This window comes from Gavia stellata, chromosome 7 (assembly GCF_030936135.1).
Source record: "Gavia stellata isolate bGavSte3 chromosome 7, bGavSte3.hap2, whole genome shotgun sequence".
Taxonomy (NCBI): Eukaryota; Metazoa; Chordata; class Aves; order Gaviiformes; family Gaviidae; genus Gavia; species Gavia stellata.
In genome coordinates this window covers 14,978,040-15,003,956 of record NC_082600.1, presented here as the reverse complement: position 1 = coordinate 15,003,956, position 25,917 = coordinate 14,978,040, and the positions used below count along the sequence as shown (strand labels likewise).

Genomic DNA, 25,917 nt, shown 5'->3' with positions numbered 1-25,917 from the left:
TGTGCTGTAAAACCATCCTTGCATCTTTCCAAAGACGTAATATATTGTTTTCTATTGTTCGTGTAGAATACTAAAAGCTGTGTGAATGAGCAGTCTCCGTGCCAGCGGATCACTTCCACTTTGCCTAGCGTGGATTCTGTTTGCTGAGAGGCAGGTGTTACCTTGATCGCATCTGTGGGTTTGTGTGTACATGTTATGTACATGCACACACACATCTTCTTTTTTTGTTCTTGTAATAATAATCTGTTCTCAGTATCTCCACCAGTAAGGAAAATAAAACACTTAGAAGACAAATGAGGAACAGAAGGGTTTCGTGATCAGCAGCTGTAACTCTAGAAAGAGTTATAGCTCTCTATTTAACTCCTGACTGTTATGTTTTTAGGGATGGTGTTCACAGTTGGCTTGGGCAGGAGCAGTATGTCCTTCGGCTATTAAAGCTTAGAGCATTAAACTCCTCGCTGTTGACCCAAATTGCAGTTGAGGATGAGCTCCAGACACTGGGTCAAACGTTGGTCATTTGATTAAATGCAATTTGATCACATTTCTAAGCAATGTGCCCACATTCCCTCTGTCCCATGAATGCTAACAAATTCTAACATATGCAGAAAGAGTAAAAAAATCTGGATGTTGCATATTCAAGGAGCTCAGCTTGAGGGATATAAGACTGCCTTTTTGAGCTGCAGAACATCTACAACTATCAGTTGCTTTAATTGTGATAAGAATTTCCGGTTTGGTACCCCAAATCAATCGACATTTTTTAAATGTAGACTTTTTCTGCCTTAATGTTGTGTTGCTTGCAAGCAAATACTGCTTTTCCATACCTGGCTTCTTCCATTTCATCCATCAATACAAATGCTGATTTTGAGAATTAATTGAAGTCAACTGGTAAAACTCCTATGGACTTCGGTGGGAATAGGAGTAATCCAATATCTTAACAAACAAACAAAAAAACAAACCAAAAAGACATGTTTTCAATAGCTGATACACAGCACAAAATATTCAATTGATTGATTCAGGTCATTAAGCGCAAGGATGAGTGTTCAAATTATCCAAATTAAAAATGAGTCATCTTAATACAAAACCTCCTGAGTGGCAAGTTCTCAAACTACCTTGTGATCTTGGTGAATGCTGCCTACATTAAAGCCCATCCCCATTCTGTAATGGCTCCACAGATGCATGTTATGGCCCTCAGATAGCAACAAGGGCAACTTCACAAAATTTAGCACCTCAGGTCGAGGGCAACAGCTCCCCTCCTGACCTTAGTCTCTAGTGATGGCTCAGCAGAGAACTTAAAGAATAACAAAACAGTGATTAAAAATATCAATAAACTACACCTTGAAAGATTGCCCTGGGGTGGGTGAGCATTGACTATCCTCATTTTACAAATGGGAGAATCCAGGCAGGAAGATAGGAACTTGGGAATGATCACACAGCAAGTCTCCAGGCGGGGCTGGAAAAGAAAGCCAGAACTGTGTGCTCCTACTCACCACAGCACAGATCCCTCAAACACAGCCCATGAGCTCCTACCTGTGGCCTGGGAAGCCTCAAAATACAGCTCACAAGATGTAAAGTAAGCTGTCCTTGACAGAACTAGCTCGTTATTGAAGCCGAGGCACCTACGGTCTCCGTTTCAGCAGTGCCTTGCCCATTCATTGCTGTGCAGTCCCCAGCCCGAGGGGATAACCAAAAAATTGCCCTGCCTGAATTGTGTTGTAAATGCACACAGAGGACTTCCTAAAGGTATTTAATGCCCTTCTGCAGTGATGAGCAGATCAAATCTATAGTTCTTGTTCTACAACTCACTGCTAAATATGCACAGCATTTAATTTTCCTTTCATTTCTGAAATGCTGCATGGATGCTGAACTGATCAAGAGCTGCAATAGCAAATCAAAAGGCTATAGGATAAATCTCATTATCACAGAATATGTTTGGATACTGAAATCCATTCTTTGTATATTAAGCCTTGTTGTGATGTTAATTAACAATGACTAAAAATCATCACAAACACTGAGACAACAGTGAATATTAACCACAGGAATAAAAGATTAACTGCGATGAATAGGAAGATGCCTTTATATCAGTTGTTTTTATACAAATATGGGATTGCATGACTGCATACTTGGGTTTTTTGCACAGCATGTGACATTTTCAGGGGCAGCCGCTTTCCAATGGTCATCCATGAAAAAGTGGTTTTAAATGACCAAAAATAAAAGGGCAGGGAATTCTCAAGCGAGATCATCAGGTATTCTGGTTGCCTGCAGATATGCAAAGTTTTTAGTGACCTTAGCAGCAGTTACATAAGCATATGGAGAGAAAAACAAACTCATATTAAATGCTGTAACACATATGGTCTCCTGACAGGATGTTCCAAGGCATGCAGTGATTTTACAGTCCATATGCACTGTACAGCAGTTCCTTGGTCTCAAAGCAGGAGTCAAAAATAGCATATCAGCATGAACTCCACATTCTTTGTCTTTTATGGGCAGTCTCCGTGTTAATATTGAAATACATAATACACTGTGGCTAGCTGTCTTTAACAGCAAAAAAATGCCGTCTGTGTGGGACTCGATCTTACTAGCTGATAACGTCATGTAAAATATGATAGATGATATGCAAAACCCCAGCATTTGGAGTAAATAATTTCCCAGGGTATTCCATGAAACACTTCAAGGTTAGGAAAGTATCATCAGCAAGTTTATTTTGTTGAGGTAGAGAGTACCTGGACAGCATCGAGGGAGCACCATCCTGAATGAGAGGAGTATCTTCATGAAGGGGAATATGTCACCTGGGCTCTCTAGGGCTACACGGTGTAAAGAATACACCTTTCCAGCCTCAAAGCTGAATCTAATCAGACTCTCATCCCGGGATGGGATTGCCAAAGGATACTAAAGGACGTAGAAGAGCTCGTTGTACCTAAGCGAAGTTTTCTTGGTTTTAAGTATGTCCATCAGCTGTATAAACTCAGAGTGCTATTATCACAGAATCACAGAATCACAGAATCACTACGGTTGGAAAAGACCCGTAAGATCATCAAGTCCAACCTGGGGGGGAAAAAAAAAAAAAAAAAGAAAAAAAAACCCCACCACACAACAACAACAAGCCACAACCCACCCAACACCACACAGCACCATGTCCATCAAGCTACATGCCACAATGCCACATCCACACGCTCCTTGAATATCTCCAGGGAGGGTGACTCTACCACCTCCCTGGGCAGCCTATTCCAATGTTTCACTACTCTCTCAGCAAAGAACTTTTTCCTAATATCCAGCCTGAACCTCCCCTGGCGCAACTTGAGGCCATTTCCTCTTGTCCTGTCACTAGTCACTTGGGAGAAGAGACCAACACCCACCTCTCTGGAACCCCCTTTCAGGCAATTGTAGAGAGCAATAAGGTCTCCCCTCAGCCTCCTCTTCTCCAGGCTAAACAACCCCAGCTCGCTCAGCCGCTCCTCATAAGACTTGTGCTCCAGACCCCTCACCAGCTTCGTCGCCCTTCTCTGGACACGCTCCAGCACCTCAGTGTCCTTCTTGTAGTGAGGGGCCCAAAACTGAACACAGTATTCGAGGTGCGGCCTCACCAGAGCCGAGTACAGAGGCATGATCACCTCCCTGCTCCTGCTGGCCACACCATTTCTGATACAAGCCAGGATGCCGTTGGCCTTCTTGGCCACCTGGGCACACTGCTGGCTCATATTCAGCCGGCTGTCAATCAACACCCCCAAGTCCTTTTCTGCGGGGGAGCTTTCCAGCCACTCGTCCCCAAGCCTGTAGCGTTGCAGGGGGTTGTTGTGGCCAAAGTGTAGAACCCGGCACTTGGCCTTATTGAACTTCATCCGGTTGGCCTCAGCCCATCGATCCAGCCTGTCCAGATCCCTCTGCAGAGCCTTCCTACCCTCGAGCAGATCAACACTCCCTCCCAACTTGGTGTCGTCAGCAAACTTGCTGAGGGAGCACTCTATCCCCTCATCCAGATCATCAATAAAGACATTAAACAAGACCGGTCCCAAAACTGAGCCCTGGGGGACTCCACTTGTGACGGGCTGCCAGCTGGATTTCACCCCATTCACTACAACTCTCTGGGCTCGGCCATCCAGCCAGTTTTTTACCCAGCAAAGAGTGTACCTGTTTAAACCACGGGCCGCCAGCTTCTCTAGGAGAATACTGTGGGGAACAGTGTCAAAGGCTTTGCTGAAGTCCAGGTAGACAACATCCACAGCCTTTCCCTCATCCACTAGGCGGGTCACCTGGTTATAGAAGGAGATCATCCGTCATATTTTGGTCATACAAAAGAGTCAGCGACAGAACCGAGCCCAGCAGTCAACAGCTGTGAAGTCAGTATAAGGAACTTGTTTCCAGTATCACACATCCTAGCGAGACACACTCCAGTACGACACCCTGTGCTGACGATGCAGCCAAGTACCTGCCAGGTTGTGGTCTGGGTGGAATCAAACTAAAAACGCCATTCCAAAGCCATCACCGAAACGTAACCCTGTTGTGAACGAGGCCGTGTCCCGAGCCGCCGTCCAGAGCCCGGGGCCGCCCGCCGCCGGCGCTGACCTCGGCGGCAGCGGCGGGGAGACCTCGGGGCGGGCGCGGCGGGGCGGCCGCTCTCCGCGTCCCTTCAGCCGCGGGGGGAACGGGGCGGCGGGGCCGGCCGAGCCTCCGCGCAGCCGGGCCCGGCGGCGCCCCCCCCCCCCCCCGCGCCGCCGACTCGCCCGGGGGAGCAGCGCTGCGCGGTGCTGCCGCCCTCCGCGCCCGCGGGGCGGCCATGCGGGGGCTGCGCGGGGCGCGGGCGGCGCTGGCGCTGCTGCTGGCGGCGGCGCTGGCCCCGGGGCCGGCGCGGCCGCACCCGCAGTGCCTGGACTTCAAGCCGCCGTTCCGGCCGCCGCGGGGCCTCGCCTTCTGCCGCCTCTACGCCGACTTCGGCTGCTGCGACCTGCACAGCGACCGCGCCCTGCTCCAGCGCTTCTACCGCCTCAGCGCTCACCTCGACGGGCCCACCTACGCCGCCTGCGCCGGGCACCTGCAGGACCTGCTCTGCCAGGTGAGGCGTCACGGCGCGCCGCGCCCACCGGCCCGCCTGCTGCCGCGGCGGCTGCCGCACGGGGCTCCGGGGGCTTCTGCTGCACGGGGCGCTCCCGCTGCACAGGGGGCTTCAGCCCCTGCACGGTGCTTCGGCCACGCAGGGTGCTCTGGCCCAGGCATGGGTGCTTCAGCCCCGTCACCGTGCTGTGGCCCAGGTGTGGGTGCATCCACCCATGCAGGACTGCGTCAAGCCCAGGTATGGATGCTTCAGCCCAGCCATGGGTGCATTGGTCCAGGCACAGGTACTTCAGACCTCACAGGGATGCACGAGCCATGACATGGTCACATCAGCCCAGGAATGACTGCATCCACCTGTGCAGGGCTGCATCAGCACAGGCACAGGGGCTTTGGACAGCCCAGGGGTATGTGAGCGCTGGCATTAGTTCCCAGGCCCAGACAGGGGTACATGGACCACCTCACAGGTGCATCAGCCGTGGCGTTAGTGCTTGGGCCAGGCACGGGTGCATTGGCCCACATAGGGGTGCATCAGGGATTAGTGCAGCAGCCTAGGTAGGCATGTGCTCCCAGGCACTGTCAGGGGCAACTGTCCATCATCAGGCATCCCAGTGGACTTTTTGTCCTTTGGCAGGTGTCTGAAAGAGGAATAGGGATGTTGCTTTGCTTTAATTTATGAGCAGCAGTGCTCTGAGATGGGTCTGTGGGCAGTCACAATTTGCAGAGTCCCCTCACCCTGCCAGGGTTGGATCCCTGGACCTTGTGAAGACACCCGGGAGGGGACCAGCCTGCACAAAATGTGCTCCTTGTTACACCCAACTCATGGGATCAGGTTTTTTTGTACTGGGTTACAGCATCCTGAGATGCTTTTAGCATGTGCCAGGTGCTAACAGTCCTGACGATGGGTGCAGAGTAATGCCTGAGGATGCAGCCTAGAAACCTCTGTGGCAGCCATCCAGCATGGGGGAAATTTCCACTCAGGGCTGATGTCCTGTGGCCAGGTATGATAACAGGATGATCACAGCCTGCGCAGAGCAAAGTGTCTGACCCTATCATCAGCGGTGGCTTCGTGTGTATGAAAATGCCCCTGAGACAGAGCAGTGGCAGCTCTGTGCTGTGCAAGTGTAAATCTTAAATTAATTCAGACAGTGGAGTCTTGTCTGCTGTGCTCAGATGGGATCAAAGTGGCTTTTCAGAAATCCTGCTCTTAGCATTTTGCAGGGTACCTCTTGTGTTCCTGAAAGCGTGAAGAGAAAGCCAACCCTTTTCCACAACAGCTTCTAGAGATTTGACTTTTATTTCATCTCACATTGTACTGGAAGTAAAAGAACCTTTGAATATATTCCTGAAACAACCGGTGTCCAAAAGTCCATTTGCGGATAGGAAACCAGTTAGCAGTGCCTGCTAAGCACTCCTTCTGCCTCTGGAAGCAATAAGTGAGTCTCCTGCATACATGAGAAACCCGACCGTTGAAAATTCGTTCAGAAGCGGTGAAATATTTCAGTATGGGGAAAAATGATTCACTGAAATGTTCTGATGAGCTCAGCGCATCACCAGCCCAGACACAGCTACAAACCACCACCTCGGGCTGCACAAGCATGAAATGGAAGTTCAGGCATTGTAAACACTCCAGAACACTCTGCTTCCATTCATTCATTATATATACAATTTACATCCTAGACCTGAATTAATAAGTGGGTTTCTGTGACTTATTCAGCACACTTCTGTCTCTTTCTGCTCACAATTCATGATTTGTCTCAAATGTGATCAAATTATTTTGACAAGTGCCTCGGCTTGTAGTTGTGGTGAGGGTTCCCACCTTCTCTTAAATTGTGATTTGCTATATGTGGTGCTGTTTCTGTTCCATGTGGAAGGGCAAGTGGAAGAGCAGAAACATCCTTCCCTCAGTGCTGCCCATGATCCCCCAGCACCAGAACAGGATTTCCCCCCACCCAGAAGCAGGCTGAGAGGATGCCTTTGGCCGTGGGGGGGAGGAGGGCTGCGGTGGGACATCTCCTTGCCTGCCCCACAGCCTCAACACCCGTGGGTAATTTGATGGGGGCAGCAGGTCTCAGGGGACGTGTGTGGAAGTGGATTATTGTGCAGTGGGATACAGGACTCCAAACTGCGGGAGAGCAGATGCCTTATTCCGCTTCTCGGGGAACAGCTTGCTTAAAGGCTTGAGTTTCCAGATGGAGGTGGGCAGGGAAGGTCAGGGATTATGTGAAAGTCAGATGCTTTCCTGAGGAGTCCCGTTGCTTCCTCCGGGCTGATAGCAGCAGTAAATAAGCCATTGTTTGATGTGGGTGTTCGACCAAATTCAGACTGTTGTAATTCCTCGGATAAATAGCTGCCTCTGAATTCCTGGAACAGATAGGATGGATTTGGCTAACTTGTCTTCGTGTCATTTGTTTTATTTTCTGTCGAGTTATTTTCATAGTGCGAGCTTGTTCCAGTCCTACTGAAGTTACTCATCAGCCCATTAGTTTCCTTGGTCTTTGGACCACATTATAGTTTAAAATGAATGAACAGACCATGTCATTTGGAAATGGGAGTTTAGTTCTATTACTGATGCTGGGCTGTGACCAAGTGTAGAGTTTCTTGGTGGTTTGAGCCAGTCAAGATGACAAGATGATGCAAAGGATGAAGGACCACAACATTTGATTCAGAAGAAGGGAAATTCAGGATCAGGCATCAGGCTCCATCTCTTATGGAACAGAAGTTGGAAGATATTCCAAATGTGCCTGGAAAATAATCTAGACACATGCTTGGGTACTGTCTGGCTAGTGATAGATCTCTGTACATCGCCACTAGTGTAATGCCACTGTAAATAGCCATGTGCCACCAGGAATGTGGTAAGGAGTCATCCACAACTGCTCTTCAGACACACCTGAGGCTGGGGTGAACAGCCTGCAGCGGCAAAGGGACAGGGAAACCATACCTCTCTGCTATTTTTAATTCCGGTGCTGAAGCCAGGACATTGCTTTATAATGCCTAAGATCACTGCTTGCTTTGAAGGAGGCTTTCAGAGAACCAGGTACACCCCGGTACTCAAGCAGTGGTCTTCCTCTCTCTGAATGTGAAATCTCCATAGGCAGCAATGGACTGAGCTCCCGTCCAGCCCTGCCTTCACATTCCCTTTCTGTCTCGTTTCAATTTGTTTTCTAAGGCCAAATTTTCAGTCATAACAGCTGCATCTGCAAATTCTCCACCTCTTTCTGTCCCTGGCGCACCTCGTGTAACCGAGCCAAGTGCCGTTACCCAGTCTGCCTGTGTAATTTCAGTGTTTTGTGTCATGCGCAATCTCCTTTTTACCACATTAATTGCTGCTCATTTGAAGGCATAATAACCTTCATTTTGCAATGAATGGCTTGACATTCCAGGAGGAAAGCTTATTGTACACTAATGATCTGTTATATGGCCTGTCAGTTTGTTATGGTATGTAATGGAAAATAAAATAAAAATTAAATATTGTGTGTACTTATCAGCTAATTTAAATACTTCAGTATCTCAGATGTTATATCTTTTCAGCTATTGAATAGTGCTGTAATCTGCATTAAGAAATAGCTCCCTATAGATTTAGAAACAGCTCCCTGTATTTTTTTTAACTAAGCTGGTTTTGCTTGTAAGAAGTGCCATCTAGGAATTAAAAAATGCAGAATTTATTGAAGAAGGATAGTTTCTTTTCCTACATTTCTCGCCTCAGTTATTTATCTGCCCTGTAAAAATAACTGAGCCTCCACTGAGTCATGTTATGTTATTTGGAAAGCACTTTCGCGATGCTTGTCAGGAAGATGCATTACAACTGGAAAATTGTGTGTGTTTATTACAAGGAAAAGTCCTTGCAAAGCAGAACTGAGTCACTTTGGTCAGTTTGTAATTTACAGACAGTTTTACTGGATTGCAGTGGCTTTTTACATAAGGAAAATGTGCTTGTCGGAGTTCTTCTAGTGGAGAATACAATGAAATACATGAACTTGATTCAGTCCTTAGGTAGATTTCCGAGGCTGCACCTTGCATAAACTAGGGTTGTGCTGCAGCACTGCCAGTGGCCCTTGCCTGGATTATGTCCATTTGGTGCTCATTGTCTGAAATCCTGTAGCCTGAGCATGCCCTGCAGAACTTGGTGACCAGCGTCATGATCATGAGATTAATTTCACCACTTGTAATCAGGTATATAAAGTGTCTGTAGGCAAATATCCATCAGCAAAGGCAGCTGGACCCAAGCAAGGCTGGTGTATGCAGTGATAGCATCCCAGGGCTGTGTGCACTGTGCCATACAAAGGATGGGTGTCCTTCTCCTCTTCTACGATTTCTTGTCCCGCTCCTTCCAAGCTGTAAATCATATCTGTGGTTGAGGTGCACATCTGGATTGTCAGATGATGAGGTATGGAAGTCACAGGCTTTCACCCCAACGACCTTTCCCATTCCCTCCTCAGCCTGGAGATGCAAGACCTGAATCTTCTTAGCTAACTCCTTGGTTTCGCTGCCGTGCTGTGGTGAATCTGCTCATTATTAATTTACTTGCTAGATAAAGTCAGAGCATCCAAGATAGAAAAGTCTCTTTTTTCCCCAGTACAGTCTATTAGGGTGATGTAGCAAGATATGTGTCATCACTGGTTTTCTTGTGTTAGTGCTATGGTTGGAATAAATAAATAGCAGCACGAGGAAGCCAGCTTTCATCAGGAATATTGAAGATCATTTCTATGAATGCTGAGATAAACCTACTTTCTAAGATCTTTTCCTCTGTTAATATATCTTCAGAATAAACCACAACATATGTTGTAATTAAGGTGAAATTTCTCCAATTAGTATTGCTGCTCAGCTGTTTCAAATTTGGTCCAAGAAATGGCTTGAGGCTTTTTCTCTCTCCCTCTAGGAATGTTCTCCATATGCAGCTCACTTGTACGATGCTGAGGATCCCTCCACTCCTGTGCGGACGATACCAGGACTTTGCCAAGACTATTGCCGGCAAGTGTGGCAAAAATGCCGCTCCATTTTTCACTATCTCTCTGCAGACCAAGAGTTAATTGCACTGGAGAACAACATGGCAAAATTCTGCCGCTACCTGTCCTTGGAGGACACAGACTACTGTTTCCCACACCTGCTGGCTAACCAGAACCTCAACCAAAACCTGGGGTTAGTGACCGCCGACGCGGAGGGCTGTCTCCAGCTCTGCCTCGTGGAGGTCGCCAACGGGCTGCGCAATCCTGTTGCGATGGTGCATGCCAATGATGGCACCCACAGGTTCTTCATTGCAGAGCAGGTTGGCCTGGTGTGGACCTACCTCCCCGATCGATCCAGGCTCGAAAAGCCATTTCTGAACATCAGCGAAGCTGTACTTACCTCACCTTGGGAAGGAGACGAGAGAGGTTTTCTAGGTATTGTCTTCCATCCTAAATTCAAATTTAATGGTAAAGTGTATGTCTACTATTCAGTTGAAGTTCGTTATGAAGAGAGAATCCGAATCAGTGAGTTCAGAATTTCTGCTGCTGACATGAATGCTTTGGACCATGGTTCTGAAAGGTATTGTACGCATGTTTCTCTGGCAAATGTATTTAAGATCTCAGAGGGCAGCTTGTGCATTTTTAAAGGCTATTAATGAATGAGACTTGTTTAACTTAATATTGTTCTTGCATTCCAGTGTGGTAGCGAGTTAGTCCAAGTCCATGTCTAGCTTACTGAGACAGAGAATATGCCTGTCCTCCGTGGATGAACTGCAAGTGCTCAGGGATAAATCTTCTGACATTTCTCAGTTCTGGTATGTCAGAAGATTTAACTGAACATTGATTAAACATTATTTACAGTTAGTATTTTGGGGTTCGGTTTTTGGTTGGGTTTTTTTTGGTATTGTAATGATTGCCTTTTAAAATAGACTTCTGCAAAGCATGAGTGAAATTCATTCCAAAGCCAAAGGTTTCCAAAATCAGTATAAACAAACTCAGTGATACCAGATCAAAGATGAATTTGGCCCCACATTTCTTCATCTGAATGACAGCTCAGCCCTGTGATATTACAAATTTAATATCCAATTAAATAAAATGCAAACCACTGTACAACTACTGAGTGCATTTTGATTGGAAAGTTTATTTTTTTGAGTCTGCTCCTGCAGTTGGTCCACATTAATATGCACAGATAATGAGAGGTTTGTTTGTGGAGTCAGTCTATAGATTTATAACCTGTTGCAGAACTACATAATAGAACCACAGTTTTAAGAGACCCTTGAGTATTATTAATGTTAAGATTTTTGCTTTGTTATATGGGTTATATTAGGGCTTTCCAAATACTCTGATTCGAGCTCAAAAACACACGTAGCCTAATGATAGAAAGGGGATGCTGGTTTATAAAGCAATTATAGCAATTCAATGTAACCAGCACTGTAGACGACAGGTAAGGGGAACTTAAACATAGTCCTCAGGAAAGCAAGTCAGGAGCTTAAACCTGCAGATGTCAAGGCCAATGAGCTGTCTTGTTTTGAAATCCTCAGGCTCTACATTTGTAAGATTTTCTGTGCTTATGTAGCTGATGGTTAGTACGGTGAAAGCTTAAGAAAACAAAGCTGTGGTCTTGTTGTGCTTGTGTAGGCACGGCTCCCACTGACTTCATCCTCAGATGCTGCCCAAGAGGGAGCTCAGGCCGACACGTGGTGTGCATTGCCTTAGCAGGAAGGCCTATGTCTGTTTGCCTGCAGATTTTGGCTCAATGTGTTTTGTTTTCTTCCATCTTCTTTGGGAGGTTGAGCAGGATTCACCTTTGTGTCCATACAGGATCGTCCCTCGCTCCTGCTGCCGGTTGGAGTCTGTGCACTTGTGCGCAGTTACCTTATCTCAGAAGTGGTGATGTTTAGCAGCAGATGACAGCATATTACATAGTTGGATTCTTTCCCACCATTTACAATCTCATAACAAACTACCAGTACTTTCAGAAAGGAAAAAAAACTCGCTAAAAATGAGGTGGTATAAGTGATTATTATCATTTGGTTTTGCAGCTATTAAGAGGCACTGTCAGCACGAAATCTGGACTTTTTTAGAAGCTGGAGTAAAATAAACTTCAATTATTATACCTGGGAACCTCCACTGCATGTATTTGTGGCTTTACCTTTCTATAAAGTTATACTTTTATATATTTCACCCTTTTCTTACTACAAAAGGGATGCCAGGTGCGTAAAATAAGCAGATGAAAGTAAGAGAGAGTTAGGTTTTAAAATTAAGGTAAAGGTTGTTGGTCCTGCCTTGAATAATCTTTGTCAAAATGTTAATTTGTTGGTGGGGCTGCTTTTAACCACTCTTTAAGTTCACGAAGTCCTGTGTATGTAATTATCATGTAAGGATTCTTCTCTCTGTAAGAATGTAACTATTACTTAATGTCTGAAAAGTTTTAGGTTTGCTTTGAAAGTGCCTGTTGGGATTGTGCCAAATGCTGTACAGATGCACAGATGGACTGGAGTCCTTTCTCTTGCAGTTTACAATGTGATTTAAGCTGAGATGGCTTTTCTTAAAAAAAAATAAAAAGAAAAATAAAGAAGTCTAACAAGGAGGAAGGCAGAATTAGAGGAAAAGTATAATTATTTAAAAGTATATGCTGTCATGTGATTTCCCAGATTTTCCTTATTACACAATTTGGTGTTTCTGTAATCTGGAAAGTATGTTGGAATTATTTAAGGTTAGAAAATCAGCTATGCCCAAGTAAAATTGAGCAACGTGGATATGGAGGAATTTACATCAAAACTGATCTGTAGCCGTTTCCATGTGTCAAGGGCAACATTGGAGTGACGTTGCTCTGCCCTTTGCTTAGGGCTTGTGCAGTAGGTAATGCCTCCTCCCTGTTTTTGGTTAGGATAATCCTGGAAATAGAAGAACCTGCTTCCAACCATAATGGAGGAGAGCTGCTCTTTGGAGATGATGGGTATCTCTATATATTTACTGGAGATGGAGGCATGGCTGGGGATCCTTTTGGGACCTTTGGAAACGCCCAGAACAAGTGAGAGCCACTAAAACCTTGTGCGCACTGTGTGTCCCTCCTGTCGCCCTTGGGCTGAGAAGAGAAACTGGGGGAGGTAAATCGCGGGGCATTTTCTGTCTCAGGTTTACTTTTTCCCTAACGCCCGCACTGATGCTTGTACACACACATGGGCATATAGACCTCCCCTGTAACTCCAGTTTCCTTAGGGGAGGTTATCGAGGTGTGTCTTTTTTCCCTGTGAGCTCGCTGAGCCTTCCAGCTGTCTGCTCAGAGCCCAGTTTTCTGCAAGTGGAGGGGGGCTCCATGATATGGGAAGAGTGGACCCATCCCTATGGCAGCTCCAAGCCACCAGTGTGCATCCGTGGGCAGCAGGTCGTGGGAAGTCAGTGCCACCTGAAGGCTGTTCGGTGGCCTGGGACAAATGAAATGGTCTTGAAATGGTTGGGTTTTTTGGAGATATTGAAAGACTTGTCTTTTCCAAACCGGAAAGAATGAAACCCTAGACTTTCCAAAAACCCATCTCTGACGTTCAAGCAAGGTCTAGTTTATTTCTTTTTTTTTTTTCCCTTTCCTTTCTTCTCCCAATGCAGATCAACCCTGCTGGGCAAAGTGCTGCGGATCGATGTGAACAACAATGACCGTGGACCTCTGTACCGAATCCCTCCCGACAACCCTTTTCTTAACGACCCTAAGGCTCGCCCTGAAATCTATGCATACGGAGTGAGAAATATGTGGCGCTGCTCTTTCGATAGGGGCGAACCTCACACCAAGGAAGGGAAAGGGCGGCTCTTCTGTGGAGACGTAGGGCAGAATAAGTACGAAGAAATCGACATCATCGAGAAAGGGAAAAATTATGGCTGGAGGGCAAGGGAAGGATTCAGCTGCTACGATAAAAAACTTTGCGCCAATTCTTCAATGGGTGAATAGATGTACTCTCTAAATTACCTATGTCTTGCACCGTGCAATTTTCTGTGCCATCTTTTTTCAATCCTGCCTTCAAAGCCTGGCCACTTGGTGGAAAACACATTTCTGAGATGTAAATCTATGCAGTCTCAGTCTGGAAGGGAACTGACTTGGGGATAAATATTGAAAGTCCAAATTTTACCGTTTTTGAGTTAGGAGGAAAATGAAACATGCTAGCTGTTGTTTTTCTAGGCGATCTGCGTTGTTAGTCAAATTGACTGGGATTTGGGGGGACAAGTTCATCTTTTCTGCGTAAAATAAGCTTTCCTGTAGAAGTGAAAAAAAATTGGAGCAATTGTATTTTTCTCCATAACTTGCAAGTAGTGTCCTTATTTTAAAAAAAGAAAAAAACATACTGTATAAGCTGGCCAACCAGTATGCAGACTGCCTGCTTTGCAGGTAACTGAATGTACAGTGTATTTTTTTTTCTTTTAGCTATGCCAAAAAGGAAAACTCAGGGTATTTGCTGGCTGGCTAAATTCCGGTGCACGTGTGAAGTCAGTGGATTGTGTTGCAAGGTCAGATGTGGACCACATCTTGTGCTGGAGCATCTCCCCAGAGATCCAGCGGGGCAGTGGGCTGGCAGTGATTTGCACTAGCTGAGATTCTGATTTTTTTCCTCTTCTATGTGCTATGTGATGTTGTTTAACTTCCTTCCTTTTATTAACTTAGTTTAACTTCCTTCCTTTTATTAACTTAGCTACAAGTACAGTGGTAGTGATTAAGTGTTTTTTATAAAAATTTCGGAGCAGGGAGCAGATTGTTTGCACTCCCTTTGCTGAAGCAGTTATCAAAGAGCCCATTTAGTGCTTTCCTGTGTGACAGCGCCTGCGTGACCGTTCATGGCAAGCACTTTACTGAGGTCTCTGGGGATTCAGAACAATTTCTGATGCCTTTAGAGACCTTTTTGTTAGAACAGTGAAATGTCACAGCCCCTTTAAAATTACAAGTGCAGCTGCGGCGTAGAAAACACTTGCTTTAGATGAAATGCCCCTGGTGCAAGTTCCCTGCTGGTGGAGCTGCTGGGTTTGCTACTGGAGGAGGCATCTGCTACATGGGCAGGGAGAAAGGCTGTGAGGATGAGGAGGGGTGGGTACCACAAGGAGATACCTGTAACCCAGGAGTTTCAAAAGAAAGGGGAGGAAGCATCCAATGGAGACCCTCAAAATCAGGACATCTCCCACTCTTTTGCCTCTGTCTTGTGTTTTAATTTACATTTTACAATGAATATGCCAGTACTCCATCTTCCCTGTGCCATACCATAAATATTTGATGGCCCTTTCAGGTTAAGCTCCCCTGTCTCAAAGAAACAGAAGCTATTTGCACTGACATATGACACAGCTTTTCATCAGTGCCTGCAGTCTGGAGTTATCTGTCTCTTTTTTCCCTTTCACCACTGAAACAAAGCTGCATTGGGCAAACGTCTCCTGCATGGGTGCAGTGTCTCTAAGAGTAACCTGCAAATTCATAGCAAAACCAGCCAGGCTGTGTAGAAATGGGCCAGAAGTGGCACTAACAGAGCTGGGTTGTAGCAGGAGGAGAAGGGCTCAGGAGAATGGTGAGGTGTCTGGGTGATAGAGAGCACTCAGGCTTATCAGGGAGTCAGCTTATATTGCAAATGAAACAGCAACCAGTCTCGCTGAGCTAGCTTGTCCTTGGCTAGCACAGCCAGCTAGACAGGGCTACCAAAGGTGGTGCTGAAAAGGTGAAAATCAAACTAAATATGACTCCATAGGCACTTCATTTAATTAAGGTGCTCAAATGAACCTGATCATATCGTGCTCGTCTCAGAACTGTCTAGATAAACAGCTATCCTGCATCATGTGTAAAACAAAGCAAATCACAGATCTTCTCTCCCCTACAGATGATGTGCTTCCAATTTACGCATATCCACACAAAATGGGGAAATCCGTTACGGGAGGCTATGTCTATCGGGGTTGCGAGTCTCCAAACTTGAATGGCCTGTACATATTTGGTGATTTCATGAGTGGGTAAGTAAATACTTCAGATACTCACTAAGCTGTACCTCCAGCCAAAGTCCCGCAGCGATACTACACCTGCCTGCAAGTGCTCATGCAGTATAAGCACTGAGGACATGCTGCTGCTTGCTGGTTGCAAGCACTGGGCAAAGCCTGACTGCTCATTACAGAGGGCTCATGTGGCATGTTTTGTATAACCTTTAGTCTGTGGTGCTGTGCAGGAATGTGGTCTTTGCATTCCAGCAGCCCTCGATGTTGCTGATTCACATTGCAATGATATGATGTTCATTTAAAGTCCTGAAAGTGGTGTAAAAAAGCATTTGAATGCATCCTAAAAAAACCCTCTGATGCAACATTTCCAGGCATTGAAGATATTAAAAGAAAAAAAAGTTGGCAGTGAGTTGCTGCAAACCTGTGATGAGGCAGGCATGAGACTGCCTTGTTTTCGCCCCACCTCCTCTGCCTTTGCTGTATCTGCATCTCTCAGGCCTCTTGCACACAGCCCCTGCACCGCCTGCCCCAGCTGATGGGGTCCTGGGCGCGGGAGAGAGGCCACAGAGCTGCGGTGAGGCCAGGCGCTCTGTGTCTCTGGCAGGGTCCCCCCCAATAGCCTGAGATCCCTTAAACCCTCCCCTATTGTTTTTTCATGTGCTTGTGTTGCCCTTGAAAGATAAGGTGTTGCGGGGGTGTATAATATATTTAATATGAACAATCCTCCATTTTTCAGAGGAGCTGCAGTTCTTATTGCAGCTAACGGGGGTAGGAAGCATTAAACATCCTTTCAGGTGTCCTCATTAATGTTCATAAATTGTCTTCTTCGTTGTGTTGTGGAAGTGTTCTTTTGCCTTGCAGACGCCTGATGTCTTTGAAGGAGGATCATGCTACCGGAGAGTGGCAGTACAGTGAAATCTGCATGGGGACGGGACAAACGTGCATGTTCCCTGGGCTTATCAATAACTATTACCAATACATCATCTCCTTTGCTGAAGATGAAGCAGGTAATCTTTTAACTTTATGTCACACTGAATGGCAGGCTTGTGGTTTCTCTTCAGAGTAAAACACCCGAGAACAGGTCAGAGACGGCTCCTGGGAGGCAGCGGGTGGTGGGGAGGCAGAGCATAAGTCTGTCAGTCTTTAAAATGCCGGTGGGTGAGATTCCCAGCATCTCCCAAATATCAAACCAAACTAATTTTGAGGCCAGCATGCCACGCAGTAACTGCCGGGGGAATTGGAGAGGCAGTTCCCTGCAGGATGGAGTCTGGGTGTGCTGCTGCCCGCATACCTGCCCTCTGGAGGGATGGGGAACAGTGGAGGGCAAATAAATAAAGCACAGCTTAGAAAAGAAACCTCATTCTTTATGGTGCCATGCCATGGGGAATGCAGGCCGTGAGAGGCTGAGAAGCTGATACCCCAGTGAGAACAAGTCTATGCTCTTGGCTAGTCAAGAAGGCTGTTGATGTTATTAATGGATACAGGAAAGCAGATGTAATGAACAGTAATTATGAACCTGCTCACCCTGGCCTGGAATATTCGTACCTCTCAAGGTGAAGCAGAATGAAAGCCCTACGTTATGTCTCAAGTGAGGCATCAGCAAAAGGCTGCTTAAGTCCTTATTTTATTAGTGCCAGCTGGGATTTTGTCTTGCCTAGGACTGAAGGATGTAGTCTCAGTGGAGCTTTGCATAGCTGTGTTTTTAAGACTGGAGACATTTTGCTTTCTGGGAGGGAGCTGCTGCAATTTGAAAAGAGGGAAATAAAGAGTCCTGGGCTGAAAGCTGGTGGTCGCTCTCTTTGTTCGTACAAGGGTATGGTTAATTGCCCAGCCCCGCAGCGGGGCAGGCAGAGCCTGCGGCTCCTGGCTGGGGATGGGGAGAGGATGTCCCTTGCTAAGTAGCCTCATGTGCGACTCGGCAATGCAGGAGTTTGTGTTCTGCCCTGTTGTGGGGAGGTCCTGGCTTGTGGTCGCAAGCACCTGCTTCCAGAATGCCCCATTTTTTAAACTTCTGTTTTTCCTGCAGATTATGTCAGGTGTGGATGTTGCACAAACGCAACATGCGTTGCATATCATATAAATGCAAATTTTATCATGTAAATGCAAATCATCCAAATGATTTATTAGATCAAAAGGTTGACTTTGGAATTTTATCCTTTTTGGAGTTAAAATCCCTTTTCTTTAATGGTTAATGTTCATGGAAGGCAGAGCTGTTTTGCAGTGCTGTGGCACGAAGGATATCTTACCCTGAAGTCAGAAAAACTTAGTTTAAATCAGCTTTATATCAATTCAGAGGCCTGCCAAGTGCAGTATCAAGCTGCATCAAGCAGTATCAAGCTGTTAATTGCAGCCCTTGCTCATGCACGTGGGGAGCGGTGTCTCCCTTGTCCTCGCCTGTGGGCAGAGTGCAAGGGGGGGGTGAAAACACTGCTGCCCTTCTTCTGCCCTGCGCATGAGTATAATAGAGCTGGGTGGAAATTTGGGCTGTTCGCAGAAGTAGTTATTTGCCTTGTGTTTGCTTTATTACAATGGAAAGAAATCTGTTGATAACAGTTTAGTGAGTTTTCTTCATCTGCAGTGAACAGTCTTCTCTTTCACCTTTTTGGTGTGCTGGAAGTCTGGGTTTTTTACAAGTTTATCACACAGGTTTTTTTAACATGCTTTTCTTCATGGAAGTGTTTGTTTTTTGGGGTTGTTGCTCTGATGAATGTTAATCAGGCTGGTGCGGTGGATGTGTTTATGTGGTGGGGACACCTATATTTTCAGCTCATTGCTCAGCCATTATAAAGCCAGCAGCCCCGACCCGTGGCAGCTGAATGTGTTGGGGACACCCTTGGCACTCTGCTATGCCTGTGAGGTGCACATGTGATATAGCCTGTGTGCTTCATGGCCTGAGCATCCATATTTCTGCCTGGTAATTTCCAGGAAAGAGGGGTGGGATGTGAGGCGCACATCACTGCACTGAAGACGCCAAGCCAGGTGTTTCCCATCCCTGTTTGGATCAAGGCTGCCTCTTGCCTGTGGTTAATGGAGCCCACCAGAAAAAGGAAGAAACCAGCCAGGGGTGGCTAGGGGTGGCTGGTTTCTGCCCTGGGAGCATCCGGAGGAGCTCTGCCAGGGCAGCGCAGGAGAGCAGGGAGGAGGAGGGAGGCTCAGCAGCCAGCAGGAGCTGCCACCAGCTGCCCACATCTTCCTTTGCTCACTCTGACCCCTCTGCTCCTTTCCCTCTTCCCCTTGGGGTACCCATAGGACACCCAAAGAAATCTGCCTCACTCACTAAGCAGGTCTCTGTTGCCTCTTTTTCTTCCATTTTTTCTCTTTTTTTTGAAATATTGCAAATTTACTTTCTCTCTCCAATGCTTTTCATTGCACCGCTCAAGCACTTGAGCTGGCAAAAGAGAGAGTGCCGGAGGGACTGCTTATCCCAGCCTCCCCCGCACAGCAGCAGGAGAAGGATGGAAATGCAGTTAAGAGAAAATAAGTCAACTAAATGGTGATGGACATTGTTTGGCTGAAGGTCGAGCCCTATCCATGTGACCTGACAGAGCTGTAACAAACCAAATGCCTTTCGTGTGAAATACATCTCACTTTGTGAGTGTGCTAGAGAAAGCAGAAGCAAAATCTTGTTCTTCTGTAATTCACCCCAAAGGAGTGCTTCATCCAAAAGAGCAGAAGACAGTGTGAACATTCTTAATTTCCTTTAATTTTGTTTCGACAAAGGGAATTCAGAGTTTGACTGTTTTGTGTTAGAGAAGTTAAAGGACACAGATCAGAATGAGATGACAGCTAAAGTCTGGGCAGCTGAACCTGCAGTGGAAATTGGTCCAAATAATATTTCATGACAATATGTAAAAGCTCCCACTCACTAAGAGTATTTTATGCCACTGGACTGCAGATGAACTCTCACTACAAACCCAAATACAAACCTGCCTTGTTTCTTCCAGTAGCCAGATCTCCACGTTGGTCCTGAGTTTCCTGATGCTCTCTGAACTGTGAAGCAGAGTTAATGCCTTTGTGCTGTACAGGACAGAAGCTCCATGCAGAGTTTTCATGGCTGTGTTTGTTTTTTTTTCCCAGGGGAACTTTACTTCATGTCTACCGGCATACCAAGTGCCACGGCTCCCAATGGAGTGGTGTACAAAGTGGTGGACACCTCTAGGTATGAGATGTTCTTGTTGCAAAGCCTAAGCGTGGTGCAGTGTGTCCAGGTGTGGATGTGATGAATGATGCTGACTGACTAACTAGTTCTTCTCCCATGTTGGGCCCTTCTGTGGAGCTTGATCAAGGAATGGCTGGAGCAAGCCACTGTGGGTCTGCTTTGCTCCTGCAGTCGTGGGAGTCTACGCTGCCTGGTGATCACCGACTTGTTATGGGGTCTGTTGGTGTTATGCGGGTTGGGAGATTTGTTCCTGAAAGCTAAAGGAGTCCTTTATAGGTGGCTTGTCTTTCTCAGGCAAAGTTTCTCTAGATTCCTGCCCAGAAGGAGGCAGTTTTTCTCAAGGTGTTTATTCTCAGTTCCTCTCCATCCCTTGTAGCCATCTGCATCTCCCATAAGAGCCCCGTGCCCAGGCAGCTGCACCTGAAGCTGACCCAGCGTGACCTGCAGTGCTTTCTTAGGCAAATCTGAAACAAATGTCAAAAAGTACATTATTTTTTGTGTTTTAAAAAGGAAAATGATTTGGACAAGGAAATTAGACCATTGTTACACCTTCTGGATCCCATGTGCGCATATCTTCAGATTGGGCAAAGCAGAGGATAGTTGTGTTTTATGGGAAGACTTATAGCTGTTTTTTCCATCTTCCTGTTTTTTAAGCATTACTATTATTGGCAAAATGCCAAAATACTTTCAGCCAGACATGTAGAGTGAGACTTTTATAGCTTTTATTTTTTTAAAAGGATTAAATTTACAGCTTTAGCTGTCTGAGCATTTTGAACTAAACCGCTTTTCTGTTTTATGTTAGAACCAGACCCCAAAGTTAAACAGCCCCCAGAGCTGCCATGTGTTTTCCTCCGACTCCTCCTCTGTCAGGAGCATTTTCCATTATCTAACACAGTGGAAGACTTCTTGTAAACTGTGTATTACGAGGCTGGTGTTACACAACCTTTGCAAAAATAAAGAAAGCAGAAGTCAAAAGAAAGTTGTAAGTTTAAGTTTAAAGTTTCTTTAGTGTGTCGAGTACAGCAATATGAATAAGAAAGAACTCATAGGAAAATTCATAAAAGTAGGGGATGTCCCTGTGGCAGTAGTTGAGCGGGGAGCTCTTTGCCTTCCACCAAAATGCAAATGTAAACAGTCCTAATTACAAAGGAGTTACACCCTCCGAATGCAAACATCATGCATTTTTGAACCAGTCTGAAAACCTCTGAAGAAGGCTGCAGATTAGCGAGCCAGCTGGCATGGGAAAAAGTGATGATGAACTGGATGTAACTTCTTAGAAGTGAGATATACCTCCATGGCAAGCAAATTTGTGTCAAAATAATGCATCATACTAAGACGAAGCCTCTATTGGAGACACTTAGAGCTCTTGTTTGAAACTAATGCATTTTTGGTACTACGTCTGTAGTAGTTAGTCTTTTGTTTGGGTTTTATGTATGAATAATAGCGTGTTATTTTGCTTCTCTGAAGACAACCTGAAAACTTGCGTACACAAGACCTTTTTGTCAGATGTTCAACACATACTGTCTAGTTTTGCGATTTTTATTTTCAGTTTGATTAATCTCTTTCTGTAATGCTTGAACCTGCCAGTGTTTTATTTCCTTAATGGATTCAGCAATGGCAAGTGAAAACACAGCCAGAGGCCTCCACTGCCTTGTGAATATTTGGACTTTGATCAACGGAGATATGTGATTGTTTAATTATGTTTTCCACTATAAGAGCTTACTTGGATCATCTGAACAGACAATTTTTTTTCCAATGAGCATTACATTCATTGAAGAACAATGGGAATCAAAGGCTGACGATGCCAGGGGAAAGGAGTTAATTGTGTGCTGTATGTGTCCCTTTTTTTGCAGGAGAGCACCACCAGGAAAATGCCGAGTTGAGCCATTGCCAGTGAAAGTAAAAAGCAAGCTCATCCAGTTTGTGCCAAAGGAGAGTAAGTGTCACTGTTGCTGTTTAGTATTGGTGCGTGTTAGCTGGCAGTAAATACAGACTCCAGGCTCGCACTATCTCTGTATGCGTGGAGACCACCCAGAACTTCACTCTTTAGAGTATCCTCAAAATTAATTCTTACCAGCTGTTTTGAATATGAAGAGTTGGTTCAAATAAGGCCTAAGGTACTTTCCCTCTCCTGGCCATGTGAAATCTTCTCTGTAGTTTCTGCCCCTGTACATTTTCCCTTTTCCATGCTACATCGTACCTGTTTTATTGCCACCAACTTGGTTTCCCCATAACTGTTTCTGAACTGAGATCCTGTGCTCAGTGGTGCTTTTCAGTGATAAGTGATTTTCTGCAGTGCCTTCAGGTAGTGAGGAGCACTTCAGGAGCTGAAGGATATGATGGCTAAGGGGTTGGGAAATAGCTCACTGAGCAAGATGAGGGCTGAGTCACTGTTAGTTCTAAGTGAGAGAATATGGGATGAGAAAATGCTCTCAAAAGAATCGCCGTGATCAGACATTCAGGTGAACTTTTGGCTTATCCAAACCCTCCAGGGCTTTTTGATTGCTTCATACTGAATGAAGTATTGTACTGCTAAAGCTGGAGTAGTCTGGAGCAAGCTAAGTACTATTTATGTTAAACGCAAAACCCTAAATATGCTATTAGGATCTCAAAATTAGATTAGGCAGCATCACCTTTCTTTTCCCCTGTGCATTTTGTTTACACATGTAAGTACCTAGGCAGTACTCTAACAATTTTGTCATGAAGTCAATATTACTGTAGGATCTCTAATGTCAGAACACTTTTATTTAATTTTTAATTACATTAATCATGTTACACTGCATTTGAGTCATTGACAGTTCCTACAGCTTTGACTTCAGGGAGGAATGAGGGCACTCAGCACCTTGCAAGATTGAGTCTTTAAGGTGGAACAAGATCTAAGACTAATTGTTAACTGTTGACATGCCTGAGCACTCAGCACATCTTCAGAAACATTCTCCTTTGCAAGTTGTGCACACAGTTTCCAAACTTTATTAACTTGGTTCATGTTCAACCAGCTTTGTCTCTGTTTCTGCTTATGCATTATTCTCTATGCAAGTCCAAAGTTCAGATTTTTAGACTACACATGTAACTAAATCTTTTGGGTTTGTTTACAAGCTAGTTTTCATCATAAAATAAAACTGAGAAACAGTGGGAGGGATTCTGCTAAGTGTCTCAAGAACTAAATTCATGTGTAGGTGAAAACCAAGCATGAAGGTTTTGGTTCAGAAGCATGCAAACAGGATGTGTAGCTGTAAATATTTTGCTCTTTCAGTTAGTGTTTAGTGTGAATGTAACAGAATTGCCAAGGCATGCAGCTTGCATTAGCTTGACGAGTGCGTTTGTTGGAAGTGTATTTAATAAACAGCTTGGCAAAGAGTAATGCATAATAACAACTTGATTCAGTGAGGTGAAAAGCACTCCCAGGTGACCAATAGTTTTCACGCAGTCCAACATATCATTATGTGAGTTCCAGGATTTTTAAGTGCTTTGTCAGATAAGGCTCCAGCGCCTGAGGTGTGCACAGGTAAGGCTTTCACATTTGTTTCTTGCCTTCAGAACCTCAGCTTGCAAAGAAGGGAAATATTTTCATGCCACAAATACAATTCCTCTCCAAAGAGCGTTACTTGGAAAGACTGGACAGCTGCAAGGGTTTGTCTTTTGGGGACAACAGATATTAAGCACAAATAGGACAGTACTATTTTTCCTCGTCTCTGTACTACAAAGCAAATGATGAATGAGAATGGAAAAATCTAGGATATAATTCAAAAAGTCATGATGTCTTTGCAAATGTACGTGACCCTGTCCCAGCTCAGTAGATTGTTATTCTGAGTAATTCTGAATTGCTTCCTTCTGACAAGCTAAAACTTATTTTTAAGCTAAAAATAGAGCGCCTGTGAATAAGCAAGTCCAGTAACGCCTGGAAACTGTGACGGCAAAGAATTTTCAGCTCTTCAGAGTTCAAGGCTCTTTTATTTTTTTTCATAAGGAAGAAAAAGCCCAACCCCAAATCCTGTTTTATGTGTTGTCCTGGCAACTCCGTTCCTTTTGCACATTCCAGTTGCCAGAGAGAATTGATTTTGAATGTTCCTGATTTCAGCTCCTCTGAATAAAGCATCTGGCCCAGTGGGGAGTCTGGCGCTCTTGGTCTGGTAACGATCCAATCATTGGTAATGAAGAGGAGAGCAGAAATAGTGCCTGTCTTTAAAATGCTTTCAGCAGGGGAGAAGGGTAGGGTGGGGAACTCCTCTTCAGACCATGAAACTCCAGCACCCACCCACCCTTTAATAGCCAGGCTGAGGTTTTGCCAATAAACTGCTTAGAGTTTCCTTCTCGGGAGAAGCTTACTGGTTGGCATTAAGCCCTGCAGTCCTCTCTGCTAACTAAAAGCAGCCGACATTTTTTGCTGAGGAAATACTGGCTCACTGGGAGCGTTGTTGCTTCTCAACAGGATCGAGTAAGCAAATTTCAAGAAACGAGTTAAATAAGTCAAAAATCAGGGCTGGTTTTGTATAGTTGTCTTTAAGTAGCGTCTGTAGAGTGATAGACTCATGGCTTCCTGGGTTTTTCCTCCAACAGAGCTCATTGTGAAAACACCAACACCGCGTCCCCGGCTGAAGGCCACGACCGAGGCCCCACGGGGAGGCAGGCCAGACCCTGAAGCCCCCCACGTGCCGGCTGTGGACTGGGTGGGCCAAGGCCCGCCGCCGCCGGGGAACCGAAGCAGGACGCCCACCACCCCAGCACCAAGCGGCAGGGCCCCCAAGCCCAGGAAGGGAGCAGAGAGGAGGGGGCAGCGCAGGAAGAAGAAGCCCCCCGGCACGGCACGGCTGCTGCGAAACGGCGCCGTGCGGCTGATGGAGCAGCAGCGCCGTGGCCGGAGCTGGGGCCGGGTGGAGGTTTACATCGACGGCGAGTGGGGCACAGTGTGCGACGACGGCTGGGGCTCGCCCGCTGCCGCTGTGGTGTGCCGCCAGCTGGGCTTCCCCTACGTGGTGCGGGCCAGCAAGAAGGCAGAATTTGGGGAAGGGACCTCCCTTCGCATTCTCCTTGATGACGTCCAGTGCTCCGGGCAGGAGAAGACGCTGCTGGAGTGCGCCCACGCCGACGTCGGCACGCACAACTGCTCCCACGAGGAGGATGCCGGTGTGGTGTGCAGCCGGGAGGAGGTGGCAGATTGGTGACAGAGGAGGTGGGGAAGGCAGCTGAGGGACTCGGAGCATGTCCCTTTCTTGCCCGACTCTCTAAACCAGTGTCAGTATTGAGGAGGGTGTGCTCTGCCTTGAGGGTGCTGCATCTGTTGGAAGGGATCTTGCTGTTTTCTTCATGTTCATCCCCATCCATCTGCCTTGGGGGGAAAGAAAAAGTAAAATGAAGCAGTGACTTGAGTATGTCATGGGCAAGGACTGCATTTGTATGGAGGTTTTTTTAATAAGAAGAAAACCCCAAACATCAGCCATTATAGATTAGAAAAGAGATGCATCCTGTTGCCCTTTCCCCTTTCAAAATACAACATTCCTCAGCCATGCTTCACAATGTTTTGCCAAAAAATGAATTCCCAAATGACCATGTTTTGCTCTTATGGAAGTGTTTGCATTGTTTTGCTTGCTTTGCCACCTGTAGCTCTGAGTGGTAGTTTCTAAGCATGCATAAATATGTGCCTTTCTTTGCAGAAAACAAAAGTAGAATTTTTGGTTAACTTTCCATGCACTAGTTTAAAGGAAAATTATTCTTCTGTAATACTTTATATTGGTATAAGCCTATTGGTTATCAAAGATAACTGCGTCTAAGCAAAATCAGATAAATTAGAAAAAATCACAGCATGCTGCCTGGAAAATATTT

The 25,917-nt window shown here is 45.8% G+C and overlaps 1 protein-coding gene across 1 annotated transcript; it reads left to right on the top strand.

Annotated features, from left to right (window-relative positions):
• The first annotated feature begins 4,771 nt into the window (after positions 1-4,771).
• Positions 4,772-25,289, top strand: HHIPL1 (HHIP like 1). Its single transcript, XM_059819726.1, has 9 exons — positions 4,772-5,047; positions 9,923-10,569; positions 12,880-13,023; positions 13,596-13,924; positions 15,833-15,959; positions 16,800-16,945; positions 20,016-20,097; positions 21,951-22,033; positions 24,655-25,289. The coding sequence occupies exons 1-9, from the start codon at positions 4,772-4,774 to the stop codon at positions 25,257-25,259; spliced, it is 2,439 nt and encodes an 812-aa protein (XP_059675709.1). The 3' UTR covers positions 25,260-25,289.
• The last annotated feature ends 628 nt before the right edge of the window (positions 25,290-25,917 follow it).

Bases quoted from the DNA above. Each gene is read 5' to 3' on its own strand.
- HHIPL1 (XM_059819726.1), top strand. From the start codon at position 4,772: ATGCGGGGGCTGCGCGGGGCGCGGGCGGCGCTGGCGCTGCTGCTGGCG. The intron at 20,098-21,950 runs GTATGAGATGTT...CTTTTTTTGCAG, and splicing joins AAAGTGGTGGACACCTCTAG to GAGAGCACCACCAGGAAAAT. The intron at 22,034-24,654 runs GTAAGTGTCACT...TTCCTCCAACAG, and splicing joins CCAGTTTGTGCCAAAGGAGA to AGCTCATTGTGAAAACACCA.